This window comes from Hippoglossus hippoglossus, chromosome 10 (genome assembly GCF_009819705.1).
Source record: "Hippoglossus hippoglossus isolate fHipHip1 chromosome 10, fHipHip1.pri, whole genome shotgun sequence".
NCBI classification, from domain to species: domain Eukaryota; kingdom Metazoa; phylum Chordata; class Actinopteri; order Pleuronectiformes; family Pleuronectidae; genus Hippoglossus; species Hippoglossus hippoglossus.
Window position 1 is genome coordinate 16,995,779 of NC_047160.1, and position 24,619 is coordinate 17,020,397.

A 24,619-nucleotide genomic window follows, 5' to 3' on the forward strand; every position below is an offset into this window, starting at 1 on the left:
GCACATATTTGGTGCTGCCTTGTTACCACACTACAGCTAAATATTGTCCCTTCCTCCGCATCAAGGCAAAGAGTCAAGCCATCAGGCAATGAGCCAGCAGGCGGACACATTAGAGAGCAGAGTCCGATCCCCAATAGGCTCAGTCATGAAGCAGCAAGATTTACAGCCCCGTTAAAGCTCTCAGTGGTTATTGTCTGATGCTGTGCTCTGCAGCAGCATGTGTGCATGGGCCACATTTGTACAGCTCGTGCCCTCACAGAACATTTATACTGAACTTAATTATGTTGTATTTATTTATTGTCTAGTTGAACAGTTTCCTCTGGATGTAAGCAAGGCCTGTGGAAAAACTCTCCCTTTCTCCCTCGGTGACTTTAAATCTTTGACTCTCATTCACTCAGACATTAGCTGGAACTTCTAAACGACGTCCACTCCATGACTTAATTACAGGCCGCTGAGCATCCATGTCTGGTTTTCAGATGGTGCGACTGGAACAAAGGTGAGCGTCCGATGAGACGGGCAAGTGCAGACAGAGAACTGTCAGTCAGGGGCCGGACGTGGACCCTCATCAGTGTCAGTGATGGATAGAAGGTCACAAAATGAAAAGCAGGAAGAGGATACGATGAAGAGCAGTGGATTTGGTAAAACTGCAAACATGGAAAATGGAGGTATTTAGTCTTGAGTCACATGTCTGCATGTAACACAGCATATAAACCAAAAGAGAACGCTCAATCAATCAAACTTTATTTATATGGCACCTTTCAAACAAGACAATTGCAATTCAAAGTGCTTTACATACAATTGACCAAATGTGTCTCAACACTAAACCAAAGACGCATCACAGGAGGAGAAACAGTGGGCGGGGGACACTGGTAGGGTGTGGAACAGAGGGAAACAGAGAGCAAAGGGTGGAGTGCCCCTGTAGTCATGACATATAATACAGATGTCTCTCTCTCTCTCTGGGTCTGCCATGACGTGGTTTGTGTGAGAGAGAGAGAGACCCCCCCCCCCCACCCCCCGCCTCGGCTGTGATCCCACAGAAATCATTTAGCTCACTCACAGATGTGCGAAGCTGCTCACCAAAACAAACACGATGGCCTCATCTGCAATCTGACGTGATTCACTCACTTACTCATTTGTTGAGGTTTTTATCCCTTTTTTTTTTTAAACCGCTCCGACCAAATTGTTTCCCCAACAATCTGAAAACAATTACTTTCCCTCCACAGACTGTGCTTGAATTCCTCACACCCAAATGACACAAACTTCAGACTTGCCCGTCTGGTTGAACGGCCTTAAAGTGGACAGGGAGCAATTCCCGTGCTAGTTTACCAAAAAAAAAAGGGATGGGGTTAAAAATGTTTTAAGTTCAGTTTACTCCACTGATCCAGGATTATGTGTGTTAGTGATACTACTCCTGGAAAAACACCATTAAGAGAATAAAAGCACTCTGTATAAAGGTCAGCTTAGAGGAACATTGTGTGAACTTTCATCTAATACATGGAGGAGTGTTTGAAGATTTTATGTCAGGGTGACTCAAGGACTATGCCAGGAAGTTCTCCCACCAGTGCCTACAGTGGATTACTCGGCTGCTGATGCCTGACCCACACAGACAAAGTATTTTCAAGTGGCAAAACAAGTTTTTCAAAAGGCTCCCATGCCGCAAAGCATGTGTTTCCTGTATTATCAGCTGTAGATGAGATGTTGCTTGCTAATCTGTTTAGGGGTTGAGTCCGATTTTCTTGAGGTACAATTCAGATATTGATAAGATAATAGCGACATATAACTGACAAAACATTAATGATATATATATGTATAGCCTCCAAGTTAAACATAAAGTTGCTATCACAGTTAATAATTCTCTTCACGCATCGATTAAACCTCCGGACATAAATCAATCCAGATACATGTTTTAGCTCCATCCATATAGACACACCAGAAAACAAATATCACATGACACGTCCACGTCACTGGCCATACGTGTGCTAATGTAAGAGACGAAGAAGATTAACAATATACAGTCGTTTGCCTCGTGGCAGAAAATACTACAAACAAGGGAGCAGGGATTTTCTTACAGTAAGTATGAAGCATTTCCTGCCGGTAGTCATAACGGATAACACCCAATAAGCATGAGATCTGGGTGACTGTGTTCATTCGTAAGTGTCTCTATTTCCACCCATCCAGATTAAATACAGCCTTGACGTTTTCAAACTAAAATAGAGTTAGGGTTAGGGTTAGGGTTAGGGTTAGCAGCTCCAACCCAGTTCTCAGTTTTATTTGTATGAAGACTCCAGCTTGGACTCCAGGAATAAACACAGCAAAAATTACGTGTATTAAAAGTAATACATTTGATTATTGCCTTTCCTCTCCCCTCAGCCGCTCACCTACAGGCCTGATACTGCTCATCTAACAAACCTCTGCTTAGTTTATGTTTTGCTGCCTACTGTAATCTACAAAATGGCAAGTGGTGATGAAAGAGTTATTCAGATACGTTTGGAAGCGAACTCTGTCTAACAGGATTCTTCAGCTAATAATTGGTTGATGATCTTAAATAAACCTTAGACCGGATTGCCAGGTCTGACTTCATTAGTTAAGCATGTAAAAAAGAGAGAATTGCTACCTCTGTCTTCTCCTCTGATATGTCAGAGGTATTCTTTGGCAAAACAACTCCCGCAAATTCACCTGTCTTGTATCATATACTAAAATTATCATATGGACCTGTTAAAAACAGTTAAAAACTTTGGTTTTCATCGAACGGCAACTTTAAAATCAAACCTTGTTTGTTCAACAAACGTCATCCAGCCATGGTGATGTTGTTTTTTCAGAGGTAATCTGGTTATTCACGCGATGACACAAACAGCTGGTGACAAAACTTACTCAGGGCTTTGGAGGAGGGGGGTCCATTTGCTGCTGGGTGGGTTCTCTGTGTCATATGTGACGCCAACTGACTCCAGAACCACATCTGGGGCTGATTCACAGTGACATGGCCCGGAGGTGAACCCACTAAGCTGGGAGGAGCTTTGGGGGAGGATGTGGGTGGGGGTACCAGGGAGCTGAGTAGAACTGATGTCTATGGTGAGGTACTGTATCCTGTGGAAGTAAACCTAAATCATGCCAACTACCCAGGGATAATGTTACAGTGTTACGACTGTTAACGCAGATGTAGGTCACGCACAAATCAAATCACCTTGTGTTACATAATAACAAACTGCTGCACCTCATAAACTGTGAAGCTGGGCCCCTGCCGCAGCCTGTCCGTGTCCCTGGAGAGGGGCTGCAGAAAACAGGAGCATCTTTGGGCAGCGAGGGAATATATGTGGATGTGAGAACCGAAGCAATAAGTAGAGTAAAGCTGCAAGCAGTGTTGAACGGGCCTTCGAACCCTTGTACATGGTGGGGGTGCTGGCAGGATGCCTGTTGACCCAGATTTCCACTTTTGCAACAATCACACACTGTGTAAATGTGTAAAATATTATTTCGGCATAGAGCACGTGCCTGCGGACATGATGCAATGCACATGTACACGCTCTGTGTGGACCATGTGGCGCTGGAGAACACGCACCAAACATGCATTATGTTGCAGTATAGTAACAAAAAGCAGGACATGAAAATTTCATGTAAAGCGAATGTCTTCAGGCGGAGACTCTTATCAAACAACTATTTGGCAAAGAATTCCCAAAATATATGTATCGTGGCCGGAATGATGACAGCAACGATCCCACCAGATTTCACAAACATCCATGTAACGTTCCACTAACATGACCCTGCACTTTGAAGTCAGTAGGCCTCGCCCGAGCCCACTCACCACAGAAATTCTAACCACTTCTGACATGTCGGCCAATTTTCGTGAAATCCAAGAATCCTAAACCTCTCAAATTACCTTGGTGCCAGGGACGGAACTGTCCCTGCTGTTTGGTCCCGAAACAGAACTTCATATCTGGAAGCAAAAAATTGTCAACAGAAAAACAAAAGTGATGTGCCAGCTATGGCTGTGAAAAACTAAACTTATACCATTGGAGATAATCCATTTTAAAATAAACAGGACGCTGTTTTTGTACAGCAGTGTAACAAATGAATCGTATGCGTGTATTGTTTCTACGTCTGTCTGTGTTTTTTTCTCGCTGCTCATGTTTATTTACTCACTTAGAGTGGGTGCTGGGGATGTGGTGTGGAATATACTTTATGTTTTTTCCGTTTCTGTTTGTCTGGTTGGTTTCACCTTTGGAAAAAAACGAAAGATACAGTGTACTAAACTACAAAATGTCACTTGTTTTACACAACCCAGTTTCCAGCCTCTATCTGTGTGTCTCTCTGTGCTGGTCTTGAGGCATTCTCCCACCATCCCCCACTGAGAAAGAGAGAGAGAGAGAGAAGCAGAGAGTTGTTGGGCCCTCCTGCACTGGCCCCCAGGCCCTAACATGAAGCAGATGTGGAAGGGGAGATCACCCTACAACAAGGTCTGAGCAGTCAGCTGGAGGTGCTCAACTCAGCAGACATGCGTTTAGTAGCCACACACACTCCGACAGCTGCCGATGCCCCAACAGCGAGGGAGAAAAACTGCCGGAAAGAACACGCTGCCACATACATGTGTGTGAGCGAGAGATGATTAATGTCCTTTTAAAATCCAAACCACAGAGTCCAGGATGCAGAGTGCTGAACATTAAGGTGTCTCCCTCGCGGTTCGTCTCCCAAGTCTTGACTGCTAACCAGTGTTCATCAGCCAAAGACACAAATTGGGCGTGAATGGCAGTTAAATGTTGATCAGTCAAATGAGAAGTTGTCAAACCGCCAATGAGGTCAGTGCAAAGCAGTTCACCTGGGTGTATCCTGTCACATAATAACCATGATGATAACATGTTGTTCACTGTTAGAGTACATCACAATTAGAGGCAACTAGAAGCGTTAAAGTCTGAACAAACTACAGCATATAAAGGTTGAAGACTCGAAAAAACGTGAAAGAGAGTTACGGACTTATTCCTTGATAATCTAAAACCTTGCTGGTGCCCATCATTTTATATCACCATAGTAATTAGGGAACCTTTGATCCTTGGGGTGTATCTCATTGGATAAGAAAGTCATGGTGCACAAGTAATTATATTGATTAATCCTTTAAGCCCACAGAGGAATGCAGTTCTTTTGCTTCTGTCCCTGGTTCTCACTCACGCGCATCCATCACACACCTGAACAGACGTCAGCATACAATCCAAAGAAGAGAGAAGCTGAAATGTTAAAGCGTGGATTGTCCACGAAATGTTTCAAACTAACATCAGAAAATATACCTTTAGTTTGAATAGGCAGTGTATAAAACAAGCAGTACATTTGAACTGTATAGACACAAGCCCGCAGTGATGTAAATAGATATTTAGAATATGTAGTTTTGTGTAGCATTTCCTAGGTGTGGGGCTTCGGACAAGTACAACTGGAAATCGGCCACTTGTAAAATGGTTCATCCCTGTTCTCCTTCGTCATGATGGCGTATGGGCTGATGTGGTTTGGACAAAGCGAGGTGAGGCGTGCTACTTGGCCAGACGCTCACACATTCCTAACAAAGGGACGTGGACAGCAAGTGGACAGACTGTCTTAAGAGGGAAAACCCATAAGCCATTTTCATACTTCTCTGCTTGTCTGGCTTTCTTATGTTTTCCTCCCCACTCACTGTCTCACACGATCTCTCGCTATTCCATGTCTCCCTGCAGCCACTCATTACCTGCTGGTATTCAACAGAGATGAAGGGGGCAGGGGCCCAGATGAGCAGATTCTGCCTCAAGCCCCTTCACTTATAACTTTCATATTTAACTTTCATTTAACGTTTCATATCAAGTTCAAACATTATCAAACCATAGTTTATGCAAGAATTTGTATATGTCTTATGCAAATAAACTTCTATATCTACTGCAATAAATCAATATAAACTAGTCCTCACCCTAACGCAATTAGTTTCTATCATTCATTCTTGATCGAAATGCAGTCTTGCCAACAGATCTGGGCTCTGGCAGGACCTTCACACTGCTGAAAGTAGAAGCAAAGTGATGTGGTTGAAAGGTTTAAGTGATTGCTGTGTAGCATTTGAATTTGACCTTAGGTTTGATAAAACGGTCAAACGTCTGCTTCAACAAGTGTGTGAGGGAGTAATGTCAATAAACACTAAAGAAATCCAACGTATCCAGTCACAAAGTCTAGTTGATAGTGTAATAATCTCTGTTGAATCTCAAACGTAAAAAATGTAAATCTGACCTGGCATCTCACCAGATTATTATTATTTGCTTCAGACCTGGCACAATTATAACAAAGTGTCATCCTGGAACCATATCGTCACCCTCTTAAACTAATGGCCCAAGTCATTTTTTCAGGTTCAACACAAAAGAATTCACCAAATATTGAATATATGATATTTATTGACTACATGACTATTGACATACTAATAACAATGTCTGTCAATTATGTAACAGAAGAGGAATAAATGACTTGAATTTGAATTTTTGAACATGCCTTTGTGACTTAAGCAATTTTAAACCTTCAACTCTGTCAACAATAAAGCACAACTAACAAACTAACTAAACATAATGCTGAGGAGGCATGTGCATCTCCTCCCTTCTCCCTCCAGCTCTTCTTTGCTGGGCTCTTGACTGATGCCTATTAATGTGGCGAATTGTCACAAAGAAGTGATGGCACTCGACGGGCATGACGTGTTTCATTGACTGGAGGTCCTGGAACTTTCTCTCCTTGATTGGCCGAGCACATGGAAACATTCGTATCAATGCTATCGGCTCATTTGGCACCTGTACTCTCTGTGGCAGTGCTTCCCACGCAGAGTCCTCCGAGAAGGACCGCTTGAAATGGAACTCGCATTCACTGCTAAACTGAAGAGCCCGCAAGTGATGCACAGTCGGATCTCCAGCTTTTTTGAACTCATCATGCTTGAGCACCTTCACATGGTAAGGTGATGGCCTGATTCTAGCAGTTTGGAGTATGATGACGTAGTCTCTCGGGGTGAAGATATCCGTAACTATTTTGCGTTCAATAGTACTATGCATGCTGTCACACTCCATTTGTGTGTGCCCGGCAACAAGGTATTTCTGTGTTACTAGTACCCCATATTTCCTTGCAAGCTCAGAGAATGCATTCGCCACACATGCATTGATCTACGATCACCTTGAGTTCTGGATGGTCTTTGACCACACCTTCAAAGGACTCATCACAGGATGGGGTATAGTCTGGATCGAATCATCATCAGATATGTCCTCTTCATGGTGTGGATGTGTCTGCTTGGCATCTTCAACAACATCAATGGGATTGTTTAAGGTATTGTCAGCTCCATCTGAAACAGAGTCTTGGCCTGGTACATGCTGCTTCATCTCTTCAACGACGGTCTCATGGTCATTTTCAGTGGATGAGGCCTGATCGGTGTCAGAATTTGTAGTTCAGCAAGGACTGCACTCATTTGCATTTAGTTCCCTCTTTGTTCCTCATTCTTTTGTAGCCACTGATTAACTTTTATCACTAAGTTCTCCACAACTAAATACAACTTAGCAGCAGTACAAGAATATAAACAGATTACCTACAATGTTTCCAAAATTACTTTCCCCATTGTTCTTATTCGAGTAAATCCATTTCTATTGATTTCCAAATTGATAAATGCAGTGCACCAGAATTGCAGCATTAGAATAAGTATACATGTATTTTTTGCAGGTGTAATTATGAAAAAGATGAGTGAAATCTATCTTGTCCAAGATTTGCCCAAGGTTTGTTGAAGAAAATGTCAAAGTTTCAGGACCAGACCTTCGACAAATAAACGACTGATGAAAGAAGCGAGTGACAACTGAAAAATAATCGTTCATGTTTGACAGATGCACCGGAAACTCTTTAGCGCCGCTGACGTTAACAGACGGGTCCGACATGTCACTGAGTGAACGGGCGACCTATCCGTGGCGACCTATCTGTGCCAGGTGGAGCAGCGGACACCTGTGCGCCACGCAGCACGGGGCGGAGGAGGAGGCAGAGGGGGTGTGGCCGCGCAACCTCCAGGAAGCTCCATTAAAACGCACGGTGGGAGGGAACCGGAGCGTGTAGTGATTCTGGATCCGACGCGAGAGACGCAGAAGCAGACAGCATCTCTCCAGCAACCGGGGGGAACTTACTGACGCGCCGCTTCCTCACTGACAGACTCTCACCAAAGCTTGAGCCATGTGTGGTAAGGTCGCTTTCTTGCCGTTGGGAGTTTATTTCCCAACTTGTTGCGTTTTACGCTCGAAAACCAATGAGCAGACTTCGCTCCTGTTAAGAGTCCAAAGCTGGAATCGCGATGCTCTGTGTGTCACCCCAGTGATAACGTGACAGATCAGCAAAGTTAACGGATCATATACTTGGTTTTACGTATTTATCCGGACCTTAGTATTATCTTAGTGGTGACGTATCCGACTGAAAGTACGTGCCTTTTCTTTTGCATCCGTGTGGATTCTTGAAGCGTAAATGCAACGTGTCAGTGTTTTTTAGTGGGGTGGGTGGGGTGGGTGTGGACAGACAGGTCATACCAGTTACTGCTACTGTTACTGAAAGACACGCGCATAACTTCTAGCCTGCCTTCGAGATCCTATTGACGTCGATCATCCACAATAGTCGAAGACGCTATTTACGGAGCTGTCACGTTTACGGCTCAGAGGAAAATCTGCATCAGTCCTCCGGCCTCTCTTCATCCTGTCTGCGAGGAAGAGGTTGTGCCACCGCAGCTGGCCTGGCCCTACCTGGCTGCTGGTCCAACACTGCGCGCAATGTGCGTCCGTCAATGGTCATCTCTGTGCCTGCTGGAGGAGAGCTGCCCGGGAACATTCCAGCACACACGCACACGCACACGCAAACACACACAGAGAGGAGAAGGTGGGGGTGGATATACAGTTCACTTAATATGGACAACAGACCCATTAGCCTTTCAGGGCAAATTCAACTTATTTTGTAAATGATGCGAGGATGCTTCAGCTTGTCTAACTCATGTAATTCAACTTCTGCCTGTTGAGTGTTCTCCTCCTTCAGAGGTTAATAATTCACACGGAGATGATATACAAGCAAGAGGTTGGTCTCCCTGAACAGCCAGAACCCGCCTGTCATCAACCAAAAAAAAAGAAGAGTAATGTCACTTAATGGCTGTGTTAAGTGTTGTTCCTTTACTTATCCTTCAACGAATACGATAAGACGTATAGAAAATCAAATACGCCATTGTGTGCTTTGCAGTTGTGTAAACAGCTTTGACCATGTCAGAGGATTCAAGTCAAGTTCCCTCTCTGTGTCGTCATTAAAGGGATCTTTGCCTACCTGAATTACCAAGTGCCTCGCACCAGAAGGGAGGTATTTGAGACGCTGGTGAAGGGACTGCAGCGGCTGGAGTACAGAGGGTACGATTCAGCAGGTGAGACACACGGCTACACACTCGCACACACCATGCAAACCCACTAATAGTTCCCCTCAAAAGTCAGGTCCTCAAAAGACTCCAATCCAGGCAATATTTCACCACATACAGAGATAGAAGAAAAAGAATTAAGCAGGGATTTCAAGTTGAACACACGATACCAGCCCTGACACACGATATCATTCAGTATTAAAGGTAATCACTGTGAATACATCCTGTTCCATCCAACTGCTTCTGTTTGCATGAACAAGATCTGCTATTTGAATAAAGGGTCAGTCAAATATTGACTGAAATGAAGAGAAATCCTTATAACAGGTGAAACTACTTGCCAGAGTGCAGCCACACCTTTAATCACAAAACCATTGTTTATGGTTGTCCTAAAGCAATCTTTTGTTTTCGTGATAGTATGTTTGGAGGGACTGTCATTGCCGTCATTCAGTTTGACCTCTCACCATTAAGAAAAAGAAGAAGTTTCATAGTTGTGTGTTTAGCGTGTTTCTGTGGGACTCTTTGGACGACTCTTCCCCCCCGTCTGTTTGCAGGTATTGCTGTGGACGGCCCTGACAAGTCGGGCAATGACATCAACAGTAACACCATCCACTTGATCAAGAAGACAGGGAAGGTCCAGGCCCTGGATGAGGAGCTACACAGTGAGTTCATGCACATTTCACCATTTCCTTTTTTACGATATTATTGTTACGTACATGAACTACAGAGTCAAAGTAGGTTTCACTGATTAGTTATCATAAGATTATAAGATTAGACTTTACAATAGTATTTGACGGTAGTAGTTGCAGTGTTGCATGATCAGTAAAAAGATTGGTGTTGTGTTTTCCCCCCGTCCAGAAAAAGACACACTGGACCTGGACGCCAAGCTGTACACACACTTTGGCATCGCTCACACTCGCTGGGCCACGCACGGAGAGCCGAGTGCCGTGAACAGCCACCCTCATCGCTCTGACAAGGAGAATGGTAAATACCTTTCATGCAAGTTTACACCCTTTCATAAACACTGTTTGAATACACCTAACACACGCACGCTCAGATTACAATAAACCTTTTCAAAGCATACTGTGGGAATCTCAGTGTAAATGGCGTCAAAGAGACACACGTTGAAATTGACTTGATTTCCTGATGTGGAATCTTTTCATTGTCACCAAGTAATAGCTCATCATTTAAACTCAACACCCTCACACACCCTATTTCTGCCAAATGCACGTCCATTTCTTTGTCAGCCATGTATCTGGTACACGGGTGTATGACCTGAGGTATTTATGCTCATAAGCGCAAAGTGTGAAACTCCTGTTTATGGCATTTAGTATATTATATAAATTCCAACCTATTACATGGTTATGGTTATGATGATGCTTTACGTTTTTTGGACTAGTTTTTGACCTTCTCACCCTTTATCTAATCTTCTTATCTTCACTGCCTTTAACAGAGTTTGTTGTCATCCACAATGGCATCATCACCAACTACAAAGAGCTGAAGGAGTACCTGGTAAGTCACGTAATTCCTGTTATTTTGAATTGGCAAGCTGTCATACTTACGCATGTGAGGAACCCAATGTGGCAATGTGTGGTATGTTGTTCTTTATTATGCGTGTTTGGAAGTGATCTAAACTGGTTTGACAAAAGCATATCAGTATTTATAGCTTTTCTTATAAGGTCTGTCCAATAATATCGAACAGACTTCTTGAAATCTCTTGGTAATTTATTTTCATTAAATGAAGTCGGTAGTTAGCGATGACAGACAGTGATATGAGACACTTTGGATTCTCAGCACAAGTTTTTGTTGTCTGAACATAATGTCACCATTTCAGCTGAAACCACACACTATGTATAAAGATGGACAACGCGTCTCTACTTCCTACCTCTAGCTAGAAATTAAACCAAAATATCCCGGCTACGAACGTTGCCATCTTGGGCATTTGGAGCCAGACTCTACGCAGTAGTGATCAGGGGATGGAGCATTAGTAGTGAGGTCCTGCAAAAACATGCGCTCGATCAAAACGTGAGTTAGTCTCAGCTGTCAATCATGACGTTTAACCTTGTTTTTATCGTCAAATAACAAATTAAAGCCAAACTTAAAGGAAAAGTTAACAGTTGAACAAACATCTGTGTGATAAGAACGCCCTAAAATGAAGGAAAAGAATCTTTGAGAAAAAATTACTGAACATAACTTAAAGCTAACATGGAGGAGGATTTATGACCTATACTGCAGCCAGCCACCAAGTGCCTTCACTTTTGAGGAGCAGTCATGTCGCCCATCTTTATATACAGTTTGAGGCTGAAATATATGGATTTATGGTTCATCCTCAGGGTGTGGATGTGTTTCTTCCTATAAACTGTTTCTCTTACCTTTCCCAGATCGCCAAAGGATATGAGTTTGAGTCAGAGACGGACACAGAGGTGATCCCAAAATTGATCAAATATGTTTACGACAACCGTGAGAACGACAACGTCTCTTTCTCCACGCTGGTTGAGAGAGTCATTCCGCAGCTGGTGAGTCGCTCACACAATTCAACAACGCACACAAGCCCATTGTATGGCAGCTCGGGGGGGTGTTGTGATATTAATCTTCCTCTTCTGTAAATACTCTAAGATATTTCACTTTTATTTCTTTCCTCTGTCAAGTGACACTCAGCACAGTTTTCTTGGCTTCTCTGCTTCATATCGGTGTTAAGAGTCGGACATTGTTTATTACCAGCTTCCTGGTAACATGAAGCGTCGCATCATGTAGCGTGTTGTCATAAAATGTGTCCCGGACCAGTCATGCACACACACATGCAGTGTTAAACTTTGAAACACAGAACACATCACAAAAACAGCCTCCATGGCAACCGCCCTTACTGCATCAGAAGTGACATCATCACTCGTAGAAGCAAATTTTTTTCCGGGTGAGGCCAACTTTTTCCCCCATTGTGTGGCTCCCATGTTCGAGAGTTTCACACCTCTCAGCTGGAAGGAGTTCTCTCTCCACAGAACTACAGAGGAGGCAGGAGTAGCCATTTTGGATCTGGAGTAATAGGAACCAGATAGTTTAACACACACACACCACGCGTGTGTGTCTCAGAGGACATCACATTGAGACACCACGCGTGTGTCTCTGAGGACATCACATTGAGTCTAACAGTTACCTAAAATTAAAATTAACCTTAAGCTAACCCAAACCAAAACCTAACCATAAAACTGGTCTTCAACTTAAAATGTCCTGGTTTATATTAAGGGGACTTGCTTTTTGTGCCCATAAGGAAGACCCCATAATGGGATTCTTTTAACAGATTTAGGTCCCCAGAACAAGAGTAATGGACACCACTCACATATACACACACACACACACACATCAACTCTGGAATTCATCAACTCTTTCAAATAAAACAGCAGGGATTCATGGATTGTGGCACACAGACTCTCTCTCTCTCTCACACACACACACACACACACACACACACACACACACACACACACACACACACACACACACACACACACACACACACACACACACACACACACACACACACACACACACACACGACTGTCAAACGTCCCTTTAAACAAGTGAGAAACAACCAAGATGTCCTCACACTGTGAGGTCTATGGTCAACTTGGTATAAGTACACAGAAACACACAAACAGTTCTGCTTATAGAAGCCACCAGGGTCAGTGCTTTCGAAATACAGATGATATTATACAATAAAAGTCTTATTTCTCTTAACCCCCCCCCTCCTCAATACCCCCCACTATTTCCCAACACTCGCCTGCCCCACACCCCCACCACCGCTACCAAACCTCTTGGGGCCTAAAGAAACATTTGCTTGTGTTCAGAAAATGTTTCTGTGAAGGGTTATACACACTCTCTAGAAACACACTGCACGTTTAGGTTTTTTTTCTGTGGAATTGTTTTTCCTCCTCTTCCCTCATAGCCTCGTTTAACCTTGGCGTATTTTCACTCCATCTTCAAGTAAATGTAAACTCTGTGTTTCCTCTGCTTCTCTGTGTGTCAGGAGGGGGCCTTCGCTCTGGTGTTTAAAAGCCGACATTTCCCTGGAGATGCTGTTTCCACCAGGTTAGTACACACACACACACACACACACACACACACACACACACACACACACACACACACACACACACACACACACACACACACACACACACACACACACACACACAAACAGGCCTTTCACTTCATATTATGGTCCATTATCTCTGCGATGATCCAAGAAACACTGGATGTGACTCATCCCTGTTGTTACCACTGTGAAGCAAGACCACATGTGATTCTGTGACTCTTTTATTCACTCATCGTGGCTTTTCTTAGCTTGCATCCATTACTCTGGTCTTACTATAAAGCGTAATTGTGCTGGTTTTCATGTGCATGTGTGTTAATTCTGTCTGCGTCATAAGACTCCAGGCAAAGAGAGGCAAGGTTGATTTCATGTACCTCCCCTCCCTCCCTCCTGGGCCTCTGGCCTCTGGGCTGCCAGCCCCGCACCTCCTTTCTCTGTGACTCATTAATGGAGAGACTATAGAGTTTCCACTTTCAGGTCCGGGAAATACAGCAAGACTCCTGGTTAATTACCTCTCATCATTTTATTAGGCTTTATACGTTTGCTGGTTCAGTGAGCTGTCATGGATTAGGGGAAGGCATGCTGCTGGAGCATGCCAGTGGGAGAAGAAGAGGGAGCGGAGGGAGGAGGGCAGATGGGCAATAAAATAAAGACAGAGAAGTGGACTGTAACTTGTGGTTCATGCAGGTCGCCTATCAGTGCCAGTGCTGGAAACGCTGCTCCGTGGCACTCGCTGCATGGCATACAGTGGATTGTCTGTTTGACAGACTCGACTCAGAGAGCTGATGTTAGTTTTTCGCAGTTCTGGCTTAACTCAGTGTAGCTTTGTGGTTGATATATTGAAAAGTCAGCATTGTTTCCCAGGATGGAGGAATAGAGGAATGTTTGTAATTATGATGTTTATGATGCCTGTCAGCTCCCACCCTTTGTCATCAAGGACTTTTCACTTCTCTTTCCACCACTTGATCTTTGTCTTACTTACCCTCTCTTCTTTCATCCCTTCTTCTCGTCTCTCTCAACCCTCCCTTAGGGTAAATAGCAAATTGGATAGTGACCACATGTTTCTGTTTGCGAGCCTTCCCTTTTGTAAGCCCCACACCCTTTAAAACAACCAGTGCTCTTACGTCAATGCAGCTGAGCCCCAGAGAAATCTGCTACTCGGAGAGAGAGAAGTGATCCATACGGAGAAAGACAAGAAATTAGGAGTTTCTGAAGATTCGCTGACATAACAGCTTGTTTTTGTTTTATTATACTGTTTGCACTGCTGTCACAGGAGGAGTGTGTAAAGGTTTAATCTATTATAAGGTCAGTCTCCTCTCATCCCTGTCAGTCACCTGTCAAACCTTCACAGCCAGTAGGAGGATCCCACATTGAATCAATAAGGAAGCAGTGACCTGATCCAGGAACTGTAGATAAAGGATGTAGATAAGGATTCAAGATAAGAATTAATAAGAATTTTGCTGAATACAAAATTCAGTTATAAAAATAGAGGGAGATAGATGAGGATCATTAAAGGAGTGATGCAGTGGGACAGGATGTCATGTTGTCTCATCGTTCTATTTTCACGCGACGGTGTGTGTTTGACATTATTGTGCGTCCACGAAGCCTAATCCTCGCCTCTCCCACACCGTCTCTGCCTCTCCTTCCATCTCTGACCCGTGTCTTTCTTGTCTCGCCAGGAGAGGAAGTCCATTGCTCATTGGTGTGCGAAGTGAGCACGAGCTGTCGACCGAGCAGATCCCCATCCAGTACAACAGCGGTGAGCTCTGTTCCTGTTTCTTTCTTACTACGCAACCTAAATCTCTGCCTATGTGCACGCTCACACACAGACGTGCTATAGATAGACACATCCTTAAGAGCATCTACTCAAAGCTTAGATAACTGAACCAGTGTAAGATGTATACCCCGGATATATACACGGCCTTTATCTAAAATCATCTCGTCTTAAACCTGCCATTACTGCGCCTGTTTGAGGTGCTATCCTTCTCTCCTTCCACTTCAGGCCTGTTACTGTTTTAAAATACAGAAAACAACACAGACCTCTAAACTTGCAAACTGAATGTTTTGACGATGTTTCGAGTCATGTGACACAGTCGAGATAATTTCTTTTAGTGTTTTCTTTGTGGGAAATTGTCCGTTTTGATGACAGTGCTCAATACTCCCCACATGCAGATGTTACATGAAAGAATAAGCGGTACCATCTCTATCACTACTATCGGAGTATTAGGACCATATTGGACATTTTTATAAAATCTGAGATTTCCAGAATAATGTAGTATTATGCAAATAAAGTCATACTTGAGAAGGAACCTTGAACTTTTACGGTAATGAAATTGTAATTTAATAAGAAAAAAGTCATAAAATTATGAATAAGCAGCAAGGAGATCCCGTGCTCACCTGAGGTAAACTCCTTCTGCTTCTGGATCCAAAATATTGAACCAATCTCATTGTTTCTTGAGAAAATGGAACCAATGACAGCTTTGCAGTCGACAAAAAATGTCCTCCTCCACAAGAGAGGCTACTTCCTCCAAGTCTTTGTGGTTCTTTCTTCTCATCAGACCAGTTCTTGCACAATCTTTTCAAAGTGTTATTTTTGAAACCTTTACCAAACCTTAACTTAACAAGATGCTCCAAATGCCTAATTTTAACTCAGGTGACAGGCTGATCTTCTGATACCCTCCACTGTAAAATGACTCAAAGCCTAAACTACCAACTTTATTCTTTTAAAAAGACAAGTTACGAGTTAGTAGCACAACTTTTTTTCTTGTAATGTTGTGACTTTATCTCCATTTTCCCCCCTTTAAGTGGCCCTAATACTCCATCGTACTGGCTGCATCCTGGGCTTGTGTTAGGTTAAAGAAGTACAAACAAACCAGACCATTTCTTTCACCAGTAGTGTTTATTTGACACTGTGCTCTGGAGACAGGTCTGACTGAGTGGAGCCAAAAACAATCCTGTTCCTGCTGATAGTCATTTAACAGGGTCTGTGTGTCTGAGACAGATAAAGATTCTCCAACTGTCTCTGTCATGTACGCAACAATAGGCACTTTGACACAATGAGCTGTGTGATAACGCAGCATTAAAGTATAAACAGGTAGATGAAAGAATTGCATATGGATTTTATATCCTGCCTGACCATCCTGATAAGATGTGATGAAACGCTACTCTAACATCCAAATGGGATTGTTTCATTACCTCCCATTAAGTTCAGAACCTCCGCAACCTCTCAGCTCTCGGAAGCTCTCAGTCCAAATCCTGTTCATTCCTGCAAAGAGTTTAAGTCGAGTGCATGAAAAGTAAATAAGCCAGACACACTGAGACAAACTGAGACAGGATTCAATATTTGTCTGGGACTATTCTCAGCAGCTGATATGTTGCTCTAGTGAGTATTTAAAGCTACAGGATGGTGTTGGTGGGATTGACAATGAATAAACTACAGGACTTTTGTCATCCAGTGCAACAGTGTGGCTTATTGATGTGTTGTTTATAGTTTATAATAATGATAGGGATCTGGAGCACAACAGAATACACTATCAGGCTTTGGCTACATGGGAGTAAGGTTTATTAAGAGTTAATAAAGTCAACGTAAAGTTAACTTACACAAACATATGTAAGTTCATAGTGCTTTAAACGTTCAAAGTAAAGTTGGTTTCAAAAAAGTAAATATTTAACCAGAATTACCCTTCAATCAATTATTACCTTGGTTCAACAAGCTACTTAAAAAGTCAAAGATTTCCATTTTGTACACTCAGACTCAAATAAACCTTACACAGTGCAGAAGTTTTAAAAATGTTCTCCATCAAAGAAGCATTTTCATATCTTCCTCCTCTTACTGGTGTACAGTTCATTTTGCTCTTAGTTCTGATAGTGAAATAAATATTAAATATTCTCTCGACTGTATGTGGTTCTGTTATTTGTTGTGAAATCAAACTTTATTCACCAACTTTAAAGCCAGGTGTTTGTTGCCCAGGGTGTCAATTAAAAAGTTTATTTTTAATTGTTCTAAATAGGAAGTAGAAGAAGAAATAGGAAACAATGATTTGTCGTCATGATTTGTTATTAGCTGTCAGCAACAGTCTGCTTGTTGCTTCTCTGTTTATACAGTGTGTGTCACTCTCTTCACTGTCTTATCAGTTTATTTAAAATGTATGGCTCTTAATGGCACTAATGGGTCCAGTCCAATGTCCAAGGCGGAGCTGGGAGATTTGTGGCTATGCGGGAACTGTAGTGGTTGACCAATATGGGGTTTTCAATGGCCAGTGCAGATATTTAGAGAGCAGGTATATAATGTCAAAACTTAACTGAACATTTAATTAACACTAATCTGTGTTTGTTCAACCAGACCACAAGTAATACAAAAAAACAATCTCTGTCAAAAAAAATAAGCTTTTACATGAATGTCTGTAGATGTATCTGCAGACATTCGTTTATCTGACGGACAAAAATCTCAAATTTTATTTTAAGGCCATTAGGTGCGCAGTTAGAATATTTTTTACTTTAACGCCCCCAACTGGTAACACCAAGAAAGACACTGTGTCAGAAATGTACACTGCAGTTAACTACAGAACGTCTTATAAATGAGGTCACACCAGCTGCCTTTTCCATCAACATGTTGATGCTGTAACCCATGTGTACTGAATAGTCATTACACAACCACATTTTACCATAATCACACACACCCTAACCCCCACACATGCACCATGTTGAAAAAGTACCAGCCCCACTGTTACGGCTGATAATAACCCCTAACCCAACAAAGTCACTACTTCTTTCACATTTCTTACCTCGTTTGTTAAAACATAGCCCTTTGTGTACTTTTTTTTATGGTTAATTATTAATGAAATCATTAATCATTAATTATTTATGATCTGTTACACCCTTTCTATTTGGATCTAAGGTCCCACATAAAAGGTTTGTTTAATAAGAATATCACAGCATGTCAAACCCACCCCCCCCCCCCCCTCCGGGACCTGACTACATCTTGAAGTTAAGAGAAAGAATTCAAGCGATGAGCACATCTTGATTGCTTTAGTCACTCAAAGTCACTGGGCGACCTCTGACCCTTGATCTCTGACCTCTGACCCCGTAGGTCCTCTAAATGAGGTAGTCCAGGAAAGGAACAGCCATAACCGTCCTGATTGCTCCGACCCCATCGACTCAGTGGGGGATGGGAGGGCTGTGGAGTATTACTTTGCCTCTGACGCCAGGTGAGAAACCATGTGACTGCAATACGGAACCATGTTATTAAATTCTTGTTGTTTTAATAAAAATCACCCTCCTCTTCCTTTCCTCTTGCAGCCATATCTATCCCAAAAGACTTCAGAGAAATACATTTTGCTTTTGTCTTCCCTCTCCGCTTGCAGCGCCATCATTGAGCACACAAACAAGGTGCTGTACCTGGAGGATAACGACATCGCAGCGGTGACCGAGGGGAAACTCTCCATCCACAGGCTGAACCGGCAGGCCGGTGACGACCCTGTGAGGGCAATCCAGACCCTGCAGATGGAGCTGCAACAGATCATGAAAGGTCAGATGATCGTGGAGGACAATTCATTCCTATTTATTAAGTTTACTTTGCACAATCAGTTTAGTTTAAAAGAATATTTAATATCGTTTATGGCTATGCATATAAGAGATTACAGCACAGACTCAAATATTATACATGCAAACATACTGTCTGCTAGTCCTGCTACAAATCAATAGTCCTATGCTTGCTTGCCCTCTGCTGGCTGAATGAAAACATTATACTGCTTTTCCTATTTCAGCATGTGTCAGTTTACCAGATAATCTCATGTTCTCATATAATCCTCGCTCTCTAGGAGACTTTGATGCCTTCATGCAGAAGGAGATCTTTGAGCAGCCGGAGTCAGTGTTCAACACTATGAGAGGCCGGATTTGTTCGGATTCCGACAAAGGTGAGTGGAGTTCTAATAAGGTGTCTTGCCTTCTTCTACATAGAGGCCAGGTCCTTGATCCCTTCAGTCAACATTAACAGGGACTAATGTAGCCCAATTCCCAAGTATGTCCAACCTGTTAAATGCAGAGTGCATGTAAGATAACATGGCGGAAGCTACTTTATGAATGTTGAATGTCGTGTACTAACTCAACAGTATAGTGGAGCTGATGTAAATATCCTACCCTCCGTCTCCTCAGTGGTTCTCGGTGGGCTGAAGGACCATCTGAAAGAAATCAAGCGGTGCAGACGGTTAATCATGATTGGCTGTGGCACGAGCTTCCACGCGGCAGTGGGTGTAAGTAGAGCTAAGAATGATGATCATGTTGTGTAAACATCACTGTTTAGTAAAAGTATAGTTCGAAACATAAGGAAATGAGAGCGGCATGATGATGATGATTTTGTGTTTCTACATTTTAGACCAGACAGATCCTGGAGGAGCTGACAGAGTTGCCCGTCATGGTGGAGCTGGCGAGCGACTTCCTGGACCGCAACACTCCCGTTTTCAGAGATGATGTTTGCTTCTTCATCAGCCAGTCAGGTGACAACGACACACAATATTCAGGGCTGTCACACTTTAAAGAAAAAACAGATTTACACTGTCGGGTCTTTGGGTGAAACCTGAGGACAGTTTCCTCCTCTTTTGAATTCTTTCTCAGACAGTGGCTTCTTTGTGCTGTAATTCTGCATCATTAACATGTCTTTTCTTTCCCTCTGCGCGCTTAGGAGAGACAGCAGACACCCTGATGGCGCTGTGCTACTGCAAAGACCATGGCGCTCTCACAGTTGGTATAACCAACACTGTGGGCAGCTCCATTTGTAGAGAAACAGACTGTGGAGTCCACATCAATGCTGGGCCTGAGATAGGAGTGGCAAGCACCAAGGTACAGTTTATACCATACATCTAACAGACACTTGGCATCAAAGAAATACCAAAAAGACACATTTTTACACTTAAAATAAGCTGTCATGTTGTTAAACATAACTTTGCATTCGACTTAATGTTCATTAAGTCATTGTTAAACTTATAGTCTTAAAACTAGACTTATTTGTGGCGCTTCCTGCCTCACAGCTCAGCTTATATGTTTGTGTTTCTTGTGTGTGTGTGTGACTCAGGCCTACACCAGTCAGTTTGTGGCCCTCATCATGTTTGGTCTCATGATGAGTGAGGACAGGCTCTCCCTACAGAAGAGAAGACTGGAGATCATCGCTGGCCTCAGGGTGCTACCTGGTTAGTGCTCCAAAAAGACACGAATACATCACTGACATCAAATGGTCCCAGCATGAGCCCGTAGCATGTTTAAATGTAGTCGGACGGGAGCTATCGCATTAGCAAAACTAGTGCTTAATGTGTCTGTTTGTGATGAGCTGTTTGCTTGGTCTGTGGCGATGCTGGGGCCTCACCACTGCTTCTCGATAAGAGCTGCTCCCCTGTTGATTCAAAGTTTGGTGAAGCTCGACTCAGGACACAGAACCCCCCCCCCCCCCCCCCCCCCCGAACTGGAGAATCAGTTGTAAACGTGACCGTTGTGGTAAACGTGCGATCGACAATGTCAGTTACATTTATGAGTCTCGGCCGCCGCAGCTATAGAGCGCTGGTCGTGTTTTATTCAAAGTGTATTATTCAACACTGCACTTCCTCAGGCCCTGAACAAAACACAGGCCGAGTGTGAATTAGATCAATGGTTCTCGAGATATGTATTCCACATACAGATAGACAGAGATCTATGGAATTATTAGATAACTGCATTATCTGTGTAAAACCTTTACTGTGTCAAACTCTTAATTCATAAGACTTTCACCTCAACTCATTCTTCTCATAATCTCCTAGAGCTGATAAAGAAAGTGTTGACTCTGGATGATAAGATCAAGACCATTGCCAATGAGCTGTACGAGGAAAGGTCCCTTCTGGTCATGGGCCGTGGTTTCAACTATGCCACCTGCCTAGAGGGGGCGCTGGTGAGTTAAGAATGCCATGGTGGCCTTTAAAAAGAAAAACGACAGTCCACAAAGCATAAAACAAAAGGAGAGCGTAAAAACATTCACGATTATTTTAATTCTAATGCAGAAAATCAAGGAGATCACGTACATGCACTCAGAAGGCATCCTGGCTGGGGAGCTGAAACACGGTCCTCTGGCGCTCATCGACAAAAACATGCCAGTCATCATGATCATGATGAGAGACGCCTGCTACATCAAGTGCCAGAATGCTCTGCAGCAAGTCACTGCCAGATCGGTAAGTCCCGGAAAAGCACGTTTTTATTTGACATTAAGAGAGCGAAAGAAGACTTATTTTGTTGATCATGAAGGTTTGACAGTAAGAAGTATAGAGAAACAGAATACTGAATGATCTTATGGTGCAAACAACTCAAATCCATCACAAATGATAGCGTCACATTGACTCACTTATGTTAATGTTGCTGTCGTCAGGGTCGGCCCATCATCCTGTGTTGCCAAGACGACCCTGAGGTGACTAGGAATGCCTACAAGACGATTGAGCTGCCGCACACTGTGGACTGTCTGCAGGGCATCCTCTGCGTCATCCCCCTTCAGCTCCTGTCCTTCCACTTGGCCGTCCTGCGAGGATTTGATGTAAGTCGTCCAACACTCAGTCCGTCTTCACAAATTCTCAATGTAAACAAGTTTAACAAATTCCAGGTGTTTGTGCTCTAACGTTGTAAAAGTCATAAAACGGCTGAGTGCCTATTGTCCATTTATTCAAAAAATCAATGAGACAATGTGAATGTGTGACTTTTTCTCCGGTAAATTGATGACTGACCTGATTTCCAGAAATAAGAGAGGACGAACAAACAATGAAATAGTAGCAAATTATATTTCTAGGTTATTTTACCAGGACAAAAAATCTGATCATGTTAAAATACTACAAATGTCACACTGGGTACATTTCACTAAGAGCCACTGTCTTCACCGGAGTTCATTATGTCAGTGTGTGATGTAGACACTGATATGTTATATAAACAAATTAATATTATTCTATGATCATTGTAGCTAAATAAATTTTGCACACATTAACCACAATTTGCTAATTTGCAATCCATAGTTTTTTATATAAATATATATCATTGTTTGCATATACTGATAGTGTTGCATTAGTCTTAATACCATAGTATGTCTGAACTTTAGATAAATGATGTGGTTATAACATGAGTCTATCTGATATATCACTGGGTAGCGTAACGCAAATGTATATATGTGTGTTTTTTAATTAATTATAAAAATCAAAGTATAATTTCATCATTTCAAAGGAATTTGATTTAAATGCGGGTCAAGACTCAGACTGCAGTACTGTGCCGCACTTTAAACAATAACCCTGTTCTGCCATAGGGTTATTGTTTTTTGTTATACCACCTACAACATATACAGTACAGCCACATTCATTGATCACATATTGATCACTAGCAATAACAATCTGCCTTTTCTCTTTGCAGGTTGACTGTCCCCGAAACTTGGCCAAGTCTGTGACTGTGCAGTGAATACGGTTCACAGAGAGGAGACAGGAGGCTCATAGATTAACAGTGCAATCGTACATTTGAGCATTTAGTATGTTTGTGTGCGTGTATGTGTATGTGATTGTGTGTGTGGCAGGATTGGGGGGAAGCAGTGCGTGTGTGTGTAGGAAGGTGTGAATGAGCGAGTGAATGTGACAGATGAAAGGAGGTTCATATGGTACAGTTCCTTTTTATTAAGAAACTAGAGAGAAATGTGAAGTCGGACCAATACACTGCTGAGGACCTGCCAGTGCCATTGAGGCCTCGCGGAACAATCTATGAAAATCTCTGACAACAATCAAACATCCAAAGAAACATTATATGCCTTTTTTTTTTTATCAATCTCAAGTTGAGCCGAAATCCAGTACACAAGGTATATTGAAGTGTTTACAGTTGTGCAATATTGGAACCAAATGTGCTTTATGAATGTACACAATCATGAATGAGGGGATTCATTCTCTTCCTGTTTTATCCTTTGTCCATCGGGAGCTTCTTGAACATGTGTTGCACAATGGGAATTGTAGGAATTACAGTTTTGTTCCAGAGAGATCTCTGAGTTGTGATAATCATATTTTATGTATTTTGTTGCACTCATGCAATTACTGTGCCCGGTGGGACATCAACCCACAACTTTTTATCAGAAGCTCCCAGAAGTTAGTTCCTCTCTCTGACGTGTTGTATTGATTCTTTTTACATGTTTAAGCTTCATTTTCTATTATTCCATTGAAATTTAAAATATATATAGAATGTCTGGTGTGAAACTACAGTTTCCAAAGTTATTTCATGATAGAACCAGATTTTCTTTATATAGGGTGGAGCATTTCCATTGGCAAACACAAACATTATTAAAGAATAGTCTGGCAGCAACATAAATGATGTTCCATGATTTTTAATACCTTTGTTTTGACAGCCATTCTATGGGTTTACAGTAATGATAATATTCCGTATTTATCTGATTTTTTATTTTATAGGGCCTAAGAGAGGGTTTGATTTATATATATATATATAACTATGATTGTATTTTATATTGTATGTTTTGTAGACATAAACAGAATATCAATCAATAAATAGATAAAGCTGTATATTGTATTCACAGTGTCCAGCTATCCTTTCCTCATTTCTTGTTACCTACCTGTCTTTGTGTCAATAATAGTATCAGGGGAAACCATTTTTAAAAATTGCTTTTGTCCTGTATTTTCTTTGTTGCCAAATGGGTGGTATGAGTCTGCATGGCCAGAAATTCTGACTATCACAGGGCTTCCACATTTTGAGATGCCTAGCATTTTATGGATGATAAATAATATACCAGACAGCCTACTAGAATAAATGTATTTCAGGTTTCATTATTCACACAAATAATCCAGCTGCAACTATAAAATACGGCTTGCACATACTACTACTAATAATAATAATAATAATTATAAAATATAAATAATGATAGTACTCACATGGGGATATTTAAGCTTTGAGTACTTTTTACATTTTATATGTAGTTTTTTATTATAGCCTGTGATAATTGGAGTATTTTAATGGGCTGGTGTTGGTAGGCTACTTTTGAATATCTTAATATTTTCTGCACCATTATTATTATTATTAATAATAATAATCCAATACGCTACAGAATAATATATGAGGGGTCATTCTGCTGCATGTGTAAATATTTTTGATGCTGTAAGAAGTACTCTGTA

General features: G+C 42.1%; 1 protein-coding gene across 2 annotated transcripts; it reads left to right on the top strand.

Annotated features, from left to right (window-relative positions):
• The first annotated feature begins 8,019 nt into the window (after positions 1–8,019).
• gfpt2 (glutamine-fructose-6-phosphate transaminase 2) lies at positions 8,020–23,824 on the top strand. Of its 2 annotated transcripts, none has more exons than XM_034598449.1 (19): positions 8,020–8,185; positions 9,287–9,394; positions 9,937–10,048; positions 10,241–10,366; positions 10,836–10,894; positions 11,764–11,898; positions 13,404–13,465; positions 15,149–15,228; positions 18,559–18,676; positions 18,833–18,996; positions 19,289–19,384; positions 19,623–19,720; positions 19,843–19,963; positions 20,149–20,306; positions 20,539–20,653; positions 21,254–21,381; positions 21,491–21,658; positions 21,853–22,014; positions 22,872–23,824. In XM_034598449.1, the coding sequence occupies exons 3-19, from the start codon at positions 10,030–10,032 to the stop codon at positions 22,914–22,916; spliced, it is 1,854 nt and encodes a 617-aa protein (XP_034454340.1). In that variant the 5' UTR covers positions 8,020–8,185; positions 9,287–9,394; positions 9,937–10,029; the 3' UTR covers positions 22,917–23,824. The 2 variants fall into 2 exon arrangements, with proteins under 2 accessions (XP_034454340.1, XP_034454339.1); XM_034598448.1 differs by having other exon boundaries at positions 8,021–8,185; positions 9,937–10,044.
• Positions 23,825–24,619: the final 795 nt, after the last annotated feature.

What these genes read in the sequence shown, in the direction of transcription:
- gfpt2 (XM_034598448.1), top strand. An exon ending in GCTGCAACAGATCATGAAAG is followed by an intron (nt 18,997 to 19,288) that starts GTCAGATGATCG and finishes CTCGCTCTCTAG; the next exon opens with GAGACTTTGATGCCTTCATG. An exon ending in AGCAAGTCACTGCCAGATCG is followed by an intron (nt 21,659 to 21,852) that starts GTAAGTCCCGGA and finishes TGCTGTCGTCAG; the next exon opens with GGTCGGCCCATCATCCTGTG.